The sequence below is a fragment of the Planococcus citri genome, chromosome 1 (assembly GCF_950023065.1).
Source record: "Planococcus citri chromosome 1, ihPlaCitr1.1, whole genome shotgun sequence".
Lineage (NCBI taxonomy): Eukaryota > Metazoa > Arthropoda > Insecta > Hemiptera > Pseudococcidae > Planococcus > Planococcus citri.
In genome coordinates, this window is record NC_088677.1 from 26244662 (window position 1) to 26262012 (window position 17351).

The 17351-nt window shown below is 35.9% G+C and overlaps 1 protein-coding gene across 5 annotated transcripts in view; it reads left to right on the forward strand.

Moving 5' to 3' along the window:
• The window catches only part of LOC135850085 (uncharacterized), a 107735-nt gene that overhangs the window by 37274 nt on the left and 53110 nt on the right, over positions 1-17351 (forward strand). The window contains exon 2 of one of the 5 annotated variants that reach the window (XM_065370801.1): positions 14142-16644. The exons of 3 other annotated variants lie outside the window; for them this stretch is intronic. In XM_065370801.1, coding sequence (XP_065226873.1) covers positions 14162-16447 — 2286 coding nt within the window. In that variant the 5' untranslated portion in view covers positions 14142-14161 and the 3' untranslated portion in view covers positions 16448-16644. Of the gene's footprint in view, positions 1-7985; positions 10378-14141; positions 16645-17351 lie in introns of those variants that run through there. One more of the 5 variants, XM_065370803.1, reaches the window with a different exon arrangement.

The window sequence follows — 17351 nt, forward strand, 5'->3', positions numbered from 1 at the left end:
AAAATATCGTAGAATATGTGTTATAGACCTTAAGGGGGGGAGGGGCGGGAATTATTGGACACTTTTCACTTTTTATGTTTCGTCTTCTAGAATGACGAAAAATTAGTCTTCTTGAACCCTATTTTTTAAAAATAAGATCAAATTAACAATTGGTCATTACGATTCTAAGATTCAAATGGAATTGTTCGAACGTCCCACCTTCCCCCAGCGATAGGGATGAATGGGCCGCGCTGGAACATATGACATTCAAAAAGAGAATAATTTTTAATTAATAGCCTACTTCTATTTGCAGAAATGTTGATCGAAATGAAAAAAAATTCTCGTTCATTCTTTTTCTTCAAAATTATTGATCAACGTTACGGTTACCTATCACTAAAATAAATAAAGGTTACGGTTTTTCCTCAATTCCTCCATTGAGGAAATGCAAAAATTATAAAAATCACCAACAAATAATGAGATACGGGAGAAATTTGCCAATATTGCATAAAAAATGTTATAAACCAGTACCTAAAATTTGACAAAAAAAAAATTAAATGATTGAAATTACTGAAAATTGGTTTAATGAATGAAATTTTGTTTAAATTCAGCAAAAGTGCTGGAAAAAGCGTTGAAACGTGTTAAAACGAGATGAAACGTTCAAAAAAGCATGTAAATTAAAAAACACTCAACTTCACCAAAAAGTGACGATAATTTTGTAAAATTCAATAGGATTGAGCGAGAATGAGGATGTTGAGACTTGAAAAAAAATCTCCGAAAATCGTCAAAAAAAAGGATGAAATTTTGATGAAAAATTTGTACAACGCCAAAATTGATCAAAGCTCATTAATTTTCAGAAACTTTGACGAAAATTGCAAATTAACCGTAACTGAAGAAAAAAAGGAATCGGTTCCGGTTATGCTTAAGAAATTTTAAATCAATAATTTTGATTACTCCCAACCACCCCTCGAGCTCAAAATTTTCAATTGTTTCTATTTTTTTTTTTCATTTCAGTTAGATGGTTTTTTGACATCTTTAGTAATAATTACTGGTTTTGGTTGTAGCGACTATAGTGATACGACGCGCGTTTCTGCGTTGCTGTTTAGTGTTTACTGTGCTGATAATAATTCTTACGTGCGGTATAGTGTCGTTTTTTCATGTAGATTTCTCGCGTAAAGAGAGATTTCTAATCAGCATTTATATTCCTATTTTCTAATAAAATCTCGTTCTCGTATCTGTCCACGGAAAAATGGACCCAGAGTTTTTAAAAAAGTTCAACATAATGGCAGCGGACCTTGGGAAGATTTCCAAGGCTGTAGAGGAGATAGATGCAGTTAAAGTACTCGTAAACGAAACAAAGAAATCCGTTGAAGGTATGGTTAAAGAATTTCAAGACATTAAAGTGGAAAACGCCGATTTGAAACTGAAAGTTGATCGTATCGAGAAAGAAAACCTGATGCTGAAACAAACCATGAATGATTTGGAGCAGTACACAAGAAAAAACAATATCATCATCAACGGTATACCTTACGAAGAGAGTGAAAACGTGTACAATATCGTGTTTGCTGTGGCCGAGAAGCTAGATGTTCAGTTATCAGACTTCGACGTATGCAACGCTCATCGCCTACCTGCAGGAGCAGATAAGATTCCACCGATAATAGCGAAATTAAACTGCCATTGGAAAAAATCTTTCCTTATCAAGAACTCGAAGCATTACAAAATAACAAGTGATAACATTGGCTTTCAATCTTCTTTTCCAATTTTCGTTAGCGAGCAATTAACAAAGTATTCGGCTACCCTTTTAAACAAGGCAAAACTAGCTAAAAGAGACGGACAAGTGGCTAGAGTATGGACTAGAGATGGAAAAGTTTTTATACGTAAAGATCACGATGGCCCAACTATTAGGTTAAGTGATGAATCAACTCTATCGAATGCGGTTGTCGTCCAGTCATCTGTGCCAGGCCAAAACGCTTCATCTCAAAACGTACAAAACAGCGAGGTTCCACCTGGCTCAACGCAGAGCCTCCATCGATCTAATTCAAATAGCAAAGAATCGAATAAAAGTCGTAGCTCAAGCCGATCAAGCCGTTCAAAATCTAAACAGATGACCATGCCTCAAGCAAATGAGATAATAACGCAATCAAAAAACAAAAGTAGCAGCAAGCAACAGACGAAGCAGAATATTAAATAATGTAAGCTAATGCCAAACTCCGCTTACCCAGAACAGGCAGTCACTGAGGGTAAGAACGACGCAAATGTAGCCTACTTTCCCATAAAAATTGGTACTTTAAATGTAAGAACGTTAAGAACGGAAGAAAACTTACTAGAAATCGTGGAAGCTTTTGAAGAAACTAATCTTTTGGTTCTAGGTCTGTCAGAAATTAGGCGTCAAAACGAAACAATTCTTACAACGAAAAATAATCATATTTTAGCTCACACAAGCTGTACAAATGGTCAAAGAGGGGTAGGTTTTTTAATTCATAAAAATTTATCAAATGATATCATCGAGTTCAGACCCTTCTCTGATCGTATTGCAATGTTGACAGTTCTCATAGATAAAAGAAAAACTAAAATTTTACAGGTCTATGCACCAACCTCAGTCTCCAGTGAAAAAGATGTCGATGATTTCTACAGTCTGCTTTCTGAAATTCTCAGTCAACATGATGCATACCTGAGAGATTTTTTCATTATGGGTGATTTTAATAGTCAAGTTGGCAAAGGGAAAAATGAGGGGGAGTTTACTGTGGGGAATTTTGGATATGGTAAGAGAAATGATAGAGGCTGGAGGTTGGTTCGATTCTCGGAGGAATTTAATCTAAGCATTTTAAATACCTTTTACAAAAAAAGGGAGGGTAGAAAGTGGACATGGATATCGCCAAATCTCGAATTCAAAACTCAAATTGACTTTATTATGGCTTCAAGAGATGTCCGATATGTTAAAAATTGCGAAGCTAAAAATATAAGCTATCATTCAGACCACAGACTGGTAGTGTGTACACTAGCAACTCAAAAAGCCAAGTTTTATAAACATTCTAACCCAAAATATCAAAATAAAGTAACTCAAGAAAATGCAAGAGAATATGAACAAAAACTAAAAGAGCAGCTAATGGGACAAAACTCTGAAAACATCACGGAAGCTATAATAAACGCAACCAGAACACTATCTGCCAAATCTGACTGCCAAAAGTCCAACACACTCCCACAAGAGATTAAGAGTTTGATCAGGGATAGGGAAAAATTCAAACGTATCAAAAATAAGACAACCCAAGAGAAGATAGAGCTAAATCTGATATGTAAACTAGTCAAAAAAGGTCTTAGGGAACATAAATACCATAAAAAAAACAGCATAATTGGCAATATTCTTGAATCAACAAAAAGCATAAAAACAATAAAAAAGAGACTGTCTCTAGGTAAAACATGGACTACTTATCTGACAGATGAGAATGGTATCAAACAGTTCAACAGAATCTCAATAAACAAAATAGCTACTGAATTTTATGAAAAATTATATTCGAACGAGTGTGATGGTGTTGAGGTGATCAACTTGTTATCTGATGAGAAGGAGCTGGAATTTACCTTTGATGAAATAGAAATAATTATAAAAAACCTGAAAAACAACAAAGCAACTGGTCACGATAAAATAGCAAATGAACAGTTTAAGTATGGAGGTAGGCTTCTCATCGAAAATGTAAGGGTTTATTTTAACAAAATTCTGAGAGAGCTGGTTGTACCAAACGATTTTAAACTGTCCGATATTATTCTTTTATACAAAAAAGGTGACAAACACAACATCACCAATTACAGGCCAATTTCCTTAAGCACAACTTTGTCAAAAATCTTTTCGAAGGTAATAGAAGCTAGGGTAAGAAATGTACTAAACCAAGCGCAAACTCGGGAACAGGCAGGTTTTAGGAGAAATTTCTCAACAGTTGATCATCTCCACACCGTCAACCAGCTCATCCAAAAATGCAGTGAACACCAGGTTGAGGTCCACTTCGCCTTCATAGACTTTGCAAAGGCTTTTGATTCACTACGTCACAATTTTATGTTAAAGGCTCTGGTTAATCAGGGTGTACCAATAGTGTTTGTAAAATTGATCCAGAGCATGTACAAAAATCTAAAAGCAAGGATAATTACAGATAGAACAGGCGACTACTTCAGTGTGGAAAGAGGAGTTAAGCAAGGAGACCCTCTCTCATCTGTGCTGTTCAATGCGGCAATACTGGAAATTTTCAAAAATATGGCGTGGGATGATAGGGGACTTTTGATTAATGGAGAGCGACTAAATCATCTTCTTTTTGCAGACGATGTAGTTTTAGTAGCCAACAGTATTGAGGAACTAGAACAGATGATGGGGGAACTGAACGAGTCAGCAAAAATAGCAGGGCTTCAAATAAACTTTGATAAGACAAAAATTCTAACAAAAAATGTTGATAAAAAGATAAAAATAGAGAATACAGAAATCGAAAAAGTACCTGAAACGATTTACCTTGGGCAGCTGATAGCTTTCGATGACAGTACTGAAAAAGAAGTAAATAGGCGCATTACACTAGCATGGAAAAAATATTGGACTTTAAAAAATATTTTTAAAGGACCTTTTCAAAACTGCCACAAAAGCCAAGTTTTCAATGCATGTGTCCTGCCCACTTTGACATATGGTTCTCAAACTTGGACATTAACTAAAAAAATTATGAAGAAAATAGAAACTACTCAGAACTCTATAGAAAGATCAATACTGCACATCAGAAAATCAGATAGAATAAGGATTAAAACAATAAAATCAAAATTGAAGAACAACATGATCTGTAAACACTGGGTTAGAAGAAACAAGTGGAAGTGGGCAGGGCATGTGAGTAGGTTGAAAGACAATAGATGGACATATCGGATCACTTTCTGGTTTTTAGGGCACAAGCTTAGAAAGCAAGGTAGGCAGAAGGCGAGGTGGACTGATGACCTTGATGAATTTCTTAAGCACAAGCTGTATCACAGGGTAGCTCAAGATAGGAACGAATGGGGTAGGCTACAAGAATCCTTTGCCCAGTTTTGGGCCTAGCGTGAGTTTGGCAAAGTAGCAGTTTTCATGTTCTCTTTTTTTTTTCCGCTCAAATGATTGTAAATAATGCTACTGTGTACAAACACGTTAATAATAAAGGATTATGTTATGTTATGTTAGTAATAATTACTAAAGATGTCATCATATGCAATTATTGCATATGATGGCTTTTAAGTCATTAGATAAGTTCAAAGTTCATTGCTTGAAATAGCAGCTGTTATATTTGTTGAATTTCTCAAATTTTTGAAACTCGCTATAATTTACGTTCTGTGAAAATGGAAAGAAGTGCTTTGTCATTCTATGAAGATTTAGACCGGGCAAATAGCAGTTTTAAAAAGGAAAAAATTGGCACATCAATTTTTTCTTCGGGAATGTGTTCAGATGAACCCCCTGAACTACCAAAAAAAAAACCGACCCTCCTACCCCTGGAGCTAATTTTTTTAGGGGACTAAAACCAATTGCGATTCACGTTTTTTGCGTTTTACTCCGTAAATATTAGGTTTACGATAAAAATTACCATGACAAAAAATGTTCCCCTTCAAATTCTCGATAATTTGATTCTACTCTCGATACCCATCCCTCAAGGGGGTGCCTAAAAAAAAGGGGGTGGAAGAGTAGGTGTTTCAAAAAAATGTAAGTCCAGTAAATTAATCAAAATTACCACTTAATATTATTCGTTTTCGCTCAATTTTTTTTACAAAGTCTACACACCCAACTACTAATCAAACCACCATTGATTGGTCTTCAACCCTCCCTGGGGGTTGGTGGAGGGTACTTGATTTTTCAAGTAACACACAACTGAATCATGTATTCGAAAAACGAATCTGGACGTGCGATATATCGAAGAGTATGTTTTCGAGGTCGCTGAATACGAATATGAACTTATTTTCTGGGTCTGACCCCTCAAAGCCCCTCTGTGCCCCAAAAAGGGGGTCAAAATTTTGAAAAATTGCGAAAAGTTGAGTGATATATCGAATGGTATGTTTTCGAGGTCGCTGAGTACGAATATGAACTTATTTTTTGGGTCCAAATATATCACTCATTTTACTCTTTACACTTCCCACCAATTAGTGATGTTAGAATGCGCGCAAATTCCACAAATGGGCGTTATTTGCTTCTATTTGTGAGTTTCAACATGAAAAGTTGTCTAAAAAACGAAAAAACATGAAAAATAGGGTAATAAAAGCAGGACAATTTCTCATATTTTATTTTAAAGGAAGGGGAGATGTTCAATATTATTACAATCGATTTTTTTCACCAAGTACCTACTTTAAAAAACATTTTGATTTTTTTTTCAATTCAAAAGTTTAAAATGTTTAGATTTTTCCTCCCTAATTTATCATTACTAGAATAAAAAATTTTTATAAATTGAAATTTCCAAAATAAGGGAAGAATAAGTGGGGAATTGAAAAATTTTTGATTCAAAATATGAAAATACGAGCCATTTTTTCAAAACTACTTCAATACTTTTCAAAAAGAAGAAGTCCCAAATTTTTGTTTTATGATTAAAAATTGGTAAAAAAGACAAAGCAAGACAATTTCTCGAATTTTATTTGAATGGAAGGGGGAGGGGTTCAATATTTTTTTTTCACCAAGTATGTACTTCAAAAAGCATTTTGATTTTTTTTCAATCAAAATTTTCAGATGCTTTCATATCTCCCCACCCCCTCCCTTCCCCTGAAATTTATCATCACTTGGTAGAAAATTTTTAGACATTCATATTTTCAACAAAAAAAAAGAAGAAGAAGTAGAAGAAGACGACGAAGAAGAAATAATAAATGAAAATAGCAAAAAATTTTAGTTATAATATGGAAAGACATGCCATTTTCTCCCAAAAATACTTCAATTTTTTCAGAAGGAAGTCTCAAAAGTTTTGTTTCAAGATTTAAAAATAGAACAAGTGAGTAGCCTACAAATTCGATATATCACTCGACTTATCGCGATTTTTCAAAATTTTGACCCTCTTTTTGGGGCACAGGGGAGCTTCGAGGGGTTGGACCCAAAAAATAAGTTCATATTCGTACTCAGCGACCTTGAAAACATACCATTCGATATATCACTCGACTTTTCGCAATTTTTCAAAATTTTGGCCCGCTTTTTGGGGATTTGAGGGGTCAGACCCAGAAAATAAGTTCATATTCGTATTCAGCGACCTCGAAAACATACTCTTCGATATATCGCACGTCCCCAGATTCGTTTTTCGAATGCATGATTCAGTTGTGTGTTACTTGAAAAATCAAGCACACCCCCCGCCCCCCCCCCCACCAACCATCGGGGAGGGTTGAAGACCAATCAATGGTGATTTGATTAGTAGTTGGGTGTGTAGACTTCGTAAAAAAAAATTGAGCGAAAACGAATAATATTAAGTGGTAATTTTGATTAATTTACTGGACTTATATTTTTTTGAAACACCTACTCTTCCACCCCTTTTTTTAGGCACCCCCTTGAGGGATGGGTATCGAGAGTAGAATCAAATTATCGAGAATTTGAAGGGGAACAGTTTTTGTCATGGTAATTTTCATCGTAAACCTAATATTTACGGAGTAAAACGCTAAGAACGTGAATCGCAACCGGTTTTAGCCCCCTAAAAAAATTAGCTCCAGGGGTAGGAGGGTCGATTTTTTTTTGGTAGTTCAGGGGGATTGATGTGCCAATTTTTTCTTTTTCGCCCTCGCTTTTTTACATTATTTTCCCGCTCTAATTTCCAACCGCGAATGAATTTGTGGGAGTAGCTGAATGTTCAGAAGCCCTTGAATTTGGCCATTTTTATTTGGGTAAAATCACAAGATAGGATTGATATGTAAATTGTAAATTGAAGGGTTCTGTTTTACTACTCAAGTGTATAGCTTGCATTCAAAATGTTTCGCTTTTTCGCAGTTTTTGATATTTTGTTAAATATCATGTTCGAGTAATTAAGGTTATCTCAAATCGGAGGTCGATATTTTTGATTTTACAGATACCTGATTCAACTTCAAGATGGACAGGAATCACGTGTTCAGCGAAAAAGAAGCCGGCTGGTTGTTCGGCGAGAACGTGACAAGTTTACAGGAACTGGCTGCGTTTCAATACGTATGGAATCTATGGTCCAATATAATGCTGAGCGGCAAATACCACAATATCAAGAGCGAATTGAAAGAAGCGCTTAACGATACCGGTCCGATAGTTTTCAAGTTCATTAAACGTCTGAAACTTGGCCCGGTTTTGGAAAATATACTAAGAGTTGCCGTTTTCGATGTGAAATACGAATTACTGTTGTGGATGGGTTACAACCAGGGACAAATGTTATCCGGTCGTAAAATGACTTTTTACACCTGCCAATTGAAATACATAGTGTTCAAATCAAATATGAGGTTGGATTACAAAGAAAGTGCGCGAAAACTGATATCGTATCAGCAGGTGGATGATCGGACCGCTTTCGAGATCATGTGTCGGTTTTGCATGGAAGACGAACTACGTTGCTTACCGAAAGACCAAGTAAAAGGGTTCTTGAAAAAAATCACGTTCCAGAAACGTCCCCTGGCTTGGTACTGGATCTTTTATCTGACTGACAAGGAAGCGCTGAGAAACATCGGTGAAGCGATTTGCGCAATTAGGGATACATGTTGCCTGGAAAGTGCTATGCTTACGTTCTTAGATGTCGACAATTGGCCAAATGTCAAATGGTTTTGGCAACACTTGTGCGGCGAAGTCGATCAAATGAAGAGTGCTGTCGAAGTACTAGCAGATATCAATAGAACCGGGTTTCTCCGCGACTTCTATTACGTATTGAACGAAGATCAATGGCGATATGTTTTTAATACCGCTGCAGTCGATATTTTGTCAGTTTTCTTTCGATTCCATCAGAAATTCGAACAAGGGTGTTTTTTGTGGGAACGATTGCGAGATTCAATGACCAACGAACAGTTCGTCGATTTGATGCAGAGACTTACGACACCGAAAGAGAAGACCTCGAAGTCGTGTTCCAACACCACCACGTTATGGAATACCGCTCCCGATCGTTTCAAAAACCATATGCTGGATAACGAAAAATCCCTCGTGATTGATATCTTTTTCGAGTCGTCATTTATTCGCCGATTTGATAAAAATTTACAATTTCTATTCGAACTGCTGAACTTTGCTTCGATCGAATACAGAGAAAATATGATCTTGACTCACGGCGACGTGCTTTTCGAAGTTGATGATTTTTCCAAAATCGATAAAATCGTCGAACTTTGTCTACCCAGTGCCAGCCAACGCGATCAGTTCGAGCTTTTTTTAGCCGAGTCTAAAATGATCCAGGCTCGTTGCGAGGAGCTGTTTGTAAACGGTGACTTTACTTTGTTGAATAAGTTCTTCGAATCGTTCTGTCCCAACGAATCCGTCGTGAATGATTACCGCAAACGGTTGTTATCGAGCGAGAAAACCTGCGAAGCTTTCATTTTCGAGCCCAGTAAATGGCGTGATTTTGAAAAATTAATCGGCGGCAGCGTTGATTCGAACTCGCCTCTTTATACCGTCGTTCGTAATCAAGTTTTTCGTTCGTGTAAATTGGCCCATTTCAACGATTGGAGCAACGTCGAGCAGTTGGATCACTTGAAGAAAGTTGTCGTTCAATTATTCAACCAAGAAGAATTGGTTAAATTGAAAACGAAATTTTCAGACGAGTTGCAAGATACGCTGAACAAATTTTTTACCATCTTTACATCCGCTGAAGCGAAATTTTTCACCGCCGAGTTCTTGAGGAAATTCGTTTCGTGGTTAAACGGTAATGACGAAGGTTTCAAATCGAAGCTGCCTGTGGATTCGATTTTTGTACACACGATTAACAGTTTATTGTGTGTAATTCGATTTGATGACTTGATTAGATACGTACATGAGCGGTTATTGATCGATTCCAAACGAAGACAAATGCATACAAAAATTCTCGTAGCGTTGGACGAATTCCTCAAGTGGTATTTCGGAGGAGCCGAACAAGCCAAGAAATACAAGCTGACTAAAACATTCACCTTCGATGACGCGTTTTACCAAGAATTCAAAAAGACAGCGGAAATCGACGAAGATGTTGATATTTTGCTGGCGTGGTTGTTAGAGAATGACGAAGAAGAAATTCGAAAATTTAAAGTGAAATATGACTACGAAGATGTTTTGAAAATGAGTTCAATGTTGAGCCTTTAAGGCGTTTACCCATAGGTTAGAATCGAGTCGTTTTTTGTTTTGTTTTATTATTTTTAATCGTGTTGTAGTTTTTTTACGTGATTGTGTGCCAATGATCATTTTATTTCATTTTTCATTTTTTTTGCATATAAGAATGGTGTTAACTAAATTTTGTTTATTCGTGAGTTTGAAAAATAAAATTTCAATTTCGAGTTTCTAATTTTTTTTTTTTTTGCTGATTCAAATGTAATACGAGATATTTGTTGCTTTGAGCCTGAATAGGGGGAATGTGAAAACAGAATGTGATGCAGATTTGTTTGAATAAAGTTTAAAGAGAATAAATGAGTCATTCGTCGAAATTTGAAAAATCAAAAATTTGAAAGTATTATGGTAAAAACTCAACTATTTATGTCATAGTAATTATAAAGTACCTATGAAACCTTTCATTTTAAAATTTCAGAAAGGAAAATCGGAATGAAAACCTTTCTTTACTTTTCTTTCACACGAATTAATTTTCAAAATGAGATTTTATTTCCCTTTGAGTCACAAAGTAGTTCTCACTAGATGAAAATTTGATGCAGGCAGGTATTTTACGAGTGAACGAAGTTGCTTATTGATTGTTGGTGATTCGATGACGTCGAGTGGAGGTATTCTATTTTGTATTCGTTCTTCCGAATTTTCTTCTCAGCCCCCTTCCCCCACACTCCTGTATTTGATGAGCTAGCGCCTTGAATGAGGTGGTGCCGCGACGTTTATTGAGTAACTCCAGTGTTTGGCTTTGAGTCCTGTTTTTTAAGTTCATTGAAAATACGTTGAAAATTCATTAGCTTTTGAATTTCTTTAATAGAATGAAGAGAACGTCAAGCTTAGACGCTGTATTGGGCTTGGTTTGGGACCATACAAAAATTCCGTTGTGAGGTGAAAAAAAGTCAACTTTCATAATTTTGAGCCCCCCCGCCCCCTTTAAAGAAGAATATTCCAACTTAAGAAATTCGCTTAAATTGGATTTCAAGTGGGGATGACCTTGAACTAAAATTAGCTTCGATGTGTCCAAATTTCTGAGGAAAGACAATGGAATAAGGCGATAAATGGTCAAAAACGTCAACACTGAAATCAAAAATTGCATTACATTTATCCAACATGTCTTTTCCGAGCTTGTCAAAATCTTACTTTTTGTTGAAAACTTTTGTTTTTTTATCAAAAATAAATTTCAAATACTTACCTACATCTCACGTTGCCAAAAAATTTGAAAGTTGTTTTTTTTTCAATAATTGTCTTGAAGTTCAGATTTTTTCTTAAATTTTCCAAAAGTATTGTTTTGTTTACCTAAAACTGTGGAAAATTTCTAGTTTTTCAACAAACATTTATGAAAATCTTGAAAATTTCAAATACATCTCACGTTGCCAAAAATTTTGAAAGTTGTTTTTTTTCAATAATTGTCTTGAAGACCAGATTTTTTCTTAAATTTTCCGAGAGTATTGTTTTTTTGCCTAAAACAGTGGAAAATTTCTAGTTTTTCAAAAATTACATAAATTGTAAAAAATTCTTCGAAGATCTCACTTTTTTCTAAAACTAAGCAAAATTTTCGTTTGTTTGCCAAAAGTTGTCAAAAAGCCCGGCTTTTTTGCTTTTTTTTCAAAAATTTCCAATTCTTACTTTTTTGCGAAAAATTGCTGAAATGCCAAGATTTTTCTTAAAATTGTCGACGTCTTGTTTTCTGCCAAACATCAGAAAGTCTTGCTTTTTTTTAAATAGAAATTGGCAAACAATCCTGCCTGTCACTAAAATATTATTAGTCGTGCTTTTCGTCGAAAATTGCCCAAATACTCCGAAAAGTTCAGTTTTTTTTTTGGAAATGCAAAAATTTGCCAAAAATTTTGGTTTTGGAGGTTTCGGGGTACGATCTCTCCTATTTAATGATTTTGTTGAACTGACAATGAGTGGAATTTTTGCTCCTCCCTCCTCCTCCTTTATCGAATTTAGGGCTTATAAAAATGGGTATTTATTTCAATTTTTCATTATAGACCTAAGGGCCGGGGAGGGATTTATCGGACACTTTTAATCTTTTACGTTTTGTCTTCTAAAATGGCGAAAAATTAGTCTTCTTGAACTCTATTTTTTTTAATATCTTAATCAGGGTGTCGTAACAGGTCCTACTGGTCCTATTAGTCCTACTAAAGTCCTACTTTTCAACAATTTTATCCAAAAGTCCTACTTTTTTTCAATTAGACCTTTTAAATCTTCTTTCAATTTTTCCCCTTTTTTCCAGAATTTTGAGGGTTCATTTGTTGACTTTTTTAGATTTTGAATTGCACATTTTTGAGAGCATTCGCCCTCGCTTCGCTCGGGCTATTAAATTTGCTCTTCTTTTTCCACGTAAACAACTTATTGTTCAAATTCAAGAAATGTTCAAAGTTCGAATCAGAAAAATAAACTCCTCCTTCCATAAAGAAACTTTTTGTTTTCACTTCTCACAACATGATTGAATTTTTGAAACTTTTTGGCCTCGCTTCACTCAGGAATATTTGCTTTTCTTTTTCAAGTTTGATTTTTTTAATAATCATCATTCGAATTTTATAATTTTGAAATGAAAATTGTAAACTTCTTCAAATATTACACGATGTTTTCATACCCTTCAAAGTACTAATTTTTGAAAGCTTTTGCCCTCGCTTTGCTCGGGCCCATTTGATTTTCTTTTTACATTTTCCATTTTCCAACAGAAAATAACATTCAAATTTTAAAATTTTGAAGCAAGTAGTACCTAATATGAAATATTTCAATAAAAATTGAAGAATTCTGGTTAAATTTGACTTTAAGCAAACACGATGTGATGTTCATCAATTTTCAAAATTGATAAGGAGAAAATCAAACGAAAAATTGAATTGAAACATTATATTTTTGGCGTTTACCTACTTGTTTAAATAAAATCATAAGGTGTTTGAAGACAAGAAAAGCAAACATTTTTTACAAAAATTTGGCCAAAAACTTGAATGTGAATTTTTACCCCCCGCCCCCCGCCGCCCTTATAAAATTCCATAAGTGCCCAAAAAATGACCTGCTGAAAGTCCTGCTAAAAGTCCTACTTAAGTCCTACTTTTTTATTTCGAAATTTTGTTAGACACCCTGTTAATTGACAATAATTAATCATTACGATTCTTGTGGAACTGTTCGAATGTCCCACCTATCGTCAAGGATAGGGTTGAGTTCTAGGTAGCAACCGACCTTACTCAGTTTAAAGCACTTCTATCCGTCAGTTTGTCTCATAGCCGAAAGCGTTAATTTAAATACCTATTACCAATCCTCACACACCCCCCCCCCCCACCACCCTTCTTTAGAATGAAATCTTGAATTTTATTTTACGAATGGACTCTGGAGTGGGCCTTTTTTCGAATTTGTATGGACCCTAGCATAAAATCACGGCCAAATAACCTCAGTGAGACACCGGAAAAATTCCAACTCTTGGTCAACGTTTGACCTTCTCCTCCTGCCCCGCTCGAGCTCAAATTTTTTTTAAAATGATTCTTTCTAGTTCAGGTGGTTTTTTGACATCTTTAGTACTTGCATATGATCGCTTTTAGGTCTTTAGAAAAGTTCAAAGTTCATTGTGTGAAATATCAGCTGTTATAATATGTACATATTTGTTGAATTTCTCAAATTTTTTGAAACTCGTTAATTTACGTTCTGTGAAAATGAAAAGAAGTGCTTTGTCATTCTGTGAAGATTTGCAAACGCGAGTGAATTTGTAGGAGTAGCTGAATGTTCAGAAGCCCTCAAATTTGGCTATTTTTATTTGGGTAAAATCACAAGAGATGGCATTAATATGTAAATTGTAAATTGAAGGGTTAATTTTTACTGCTATAGTGTATAGCTTGCATTTTCAAAATGTTTCGCTTTTTCGCAGTTTTTGATATTTTGTTAGAAATCATGTTCGAGTAATTAAGATTATCTCAAATCGGAGGTCGATATTTTTGATTTACAGATACCTGATTCAACTTCAAGATGGACAGGAATCACGTGTTCAGCGAAAAAGAAGCCGGGTGGTTATTCGGCGAGAACGTGACAAGCTTACAGGAACTGGCTGCGTTTCAATACGTATGGAATCTATGGTCCAATATAATGTTGAGCGGCAAATACCACAATATCAAAAGCAAAATGGGAGCAGCGCTTGTGGATACCTGCACGATAGCTTTGAAGTTCATAAAACGTCTGAAACTTGGCCCGGTTTTGGAAAATATACTTAGAGTTGCAGTTTTCGATGTGAAATATGAATTAGTGATGTGGATAAATTACAACCTAGAACAAATGTTATCCGGTCGTAAAATAACACTTTACACCTGCCACTTGAAGTACATAGTGTTCAAATCGAATATGAAGTTGGATTACGAAGGAAGTGCCCGAAAACTGATGTCGTATCAGCAGGTGGACGAAGTGACCGCTTTCGAGATCATGTGCCGGTTTTGCATGGAAGACGAACTACATCGCTTACCGAAAGATGAAGTAAAAGGGTTCTTGAAAAAAATCAAGTTCCACAAACGTCCCCTGGCTTGGTACTGGATCTGTTATCTGACTGACGACAAGGAAGCGCTGAGAAACGTAGGTGAAGCGATTTGCGCACAGAGGGGCAAATGTTGTCTGGAAAGATCTATGCTAACATTCAAAGATGTCAACAATTGGCCAAATGTCAAATGGTTTTTGCAACACTTGTGCGGCGAAAACGATCAAATGAAGGGTGCTGTCGAAGTACTGGCAGATTTTAATAGAAGGTTTCTCCGCGACTTCTATTACGTTCTGAACGAAAACCAATGGCGATATGTTTTTCATACCGCTGCAGTCGACATTTTGTCCGCTTTCTTTCTGAACTTTCAGAAATTCGAGCAAGGCTGCTTCGTGTGGAAACGATTGCGAGATTCAATGACCGTCCAGCAGTTTGTTGAGTTGATGCGGGGACTTACGAAACCGAGAGAGAAGATCTTGAAGTCGTATTCTGACACCGCCTTGTTATGGAATACCGCTATCGATCGTTGCAAAAACGATATACTGGATTACGAAAATTCCTACGAGAAACACTTGAAATCGAGTTTTTCTACGACCACCATGTTATGGAATACCGCTCCCGATCGTTTCAAAAACCATGTACTGGAAGCAGGAAATTCTATCGTGATCGATAACTTTTTCGATTCCTCATTTATTCGCCGATTTGATAATAATTTACAATTTTTATTCGAACTGCTGAATTTTGCTTCAGCTGAGTACCGAGAACGGATGATTCTAACTCACGGCGACGTGCTATTCCAAGTTTATGATTTTTCCAAAATCGAAAAAATCGTCGAACTTTGTCTGCCTAATGCCAGCCAACGCGATCAATTCGAGCGTTTCTTAGCCGAGTCTAAAATGATCGAGGATCGTTGCCAGGAGCTGTTTGTAAACGGTGACTTTACTTTGTTGAATAAGTTCTTCGAATCGTTCTGTCCCAACGAATCCGTCGTGAATGATTACCGCAAACGGTTGTTATCGAGCGAGAAAACCTGCGAAGCTTTCATTTTCGAGCCCAATAAATGGCGTGATTTCGAAAAGTTTGTCGGCGGCAGCGTTGATTCGAACTCGCCTCTGTATACCGTCGTTCGCGATCAAGTTCTTCGTTCGTGTAAATTGGCCCATTTCAACGATTGGAGCAACATCGAGCAGTTGGATCACTTGGAGAAAGTTGTCGTTCAATTATTCAACCAAGAAGAATTGGTTAAATTGAAAACGAAAATTTCAGACGAGTTGCAAGATATGCTGAACAACTTTTTTACCACCTTCACATCCGCTGAAGGGAAATTTTTCACCGCCGAGTTCTTGAGGAAATTCGTTTCGTGGTTAAACGGTAATGACGAAGGTTTCAAATCGAAGCTGCCTGTGGATTCGATTTTTGTGTGCACGATTACCAATTTATTTTGTGTGATTCGGTTTGATGACTTGGTTAGAAACGTACATGAGCGGTTATTGATCAATTCCAAAACTAGACAAATAGATACAAAAATTCTCGTAGCGTTGGACGAATTCCTCAAGTGGTATTTCGGAGGATTCGAACAAGCCGAGAAATACAAGCTGGCTATTATGACTATAACATTCTCCTTCGATGACGCGTTTTACCAAGAATTCAAGAAGACAGCGGAAGTCGACGAAGATGTTGATATTTTGCTGGCTTGGATGTTTGAGAATGACGAAGAAGTAATTCGAACATTTAAAGCGAACTGTGACTACGAAGATGTTTTGAAAATGAGTTCGATGTTGAGCCTTTAAGGCGTTTACCTATAGGTTAGAATCGAGTCGTTCTTTATTTGTTTTATTATGTTTAATCGTATTGTAGTTTTTTTTTTACGTGATTGTGTGCCAATGATCTTTTTTTTTAATGTACTAGGAATGATTATGACTGAATTATAATTATCTTCAATTTTCAATTGTGAGTTCAAAATAAAATTAACCCTTGAGTTTCTGAATTGTTTTTTTTTTTTTGGTTTGCTGATTAAAGTGTAATATGAGATATGTATTAACTGCTAGAAGAACCCTGAAGGGGGGAAGGTGATTTTCATGCGTTTATACATACGATTTCTTGCTAAATTGTTCACCTTTGAAGACTTATATGTGAGGGCGCATACGGAAAGGGACCTACCGACCAAAAAAAAAAAAAAAAAAAAAGTTCTCTGAAATTGTTGTAGGAACTCTGTAAAGGGTTCCTACAACAATTTCAGAGATTTTTTTTTTTTTTTTTTTGGTCGGTAGGTCCGTTTCCGTATGCGCCCTCACATTATTTCGAGACTGATGGAATATGGAGCAGATTTGTTTGTGAAGGTTGAAAGACAATAAATGAGTCATTCGTAATCGAAATTTGAAAAATCAAAAATTGAAAGTCTTATGGTTAAAGCACAAAGTATGAAACTTGTCATGTTAAAACTTGAGAAAAGAAAATTGGAGTGAAAACCTTTCTTTACTTTTCAAACGAACTAATTTTCAAAGCGAGATTTTATTTCCCCTTGAGTCATTATTCATTAAGTACGTAGTTCTCACCTGATGAAAATTAGAAGTAGGTAGGTAATTTTGATTGTTGATGATTCGATAACGTCGAGTTAAGGTATTTTGTATGTATTCGTTCTTTCGAATTTTCTTCTCAGTCCCCCCTCCTCTCTATTCTATAAAATATAGAAAA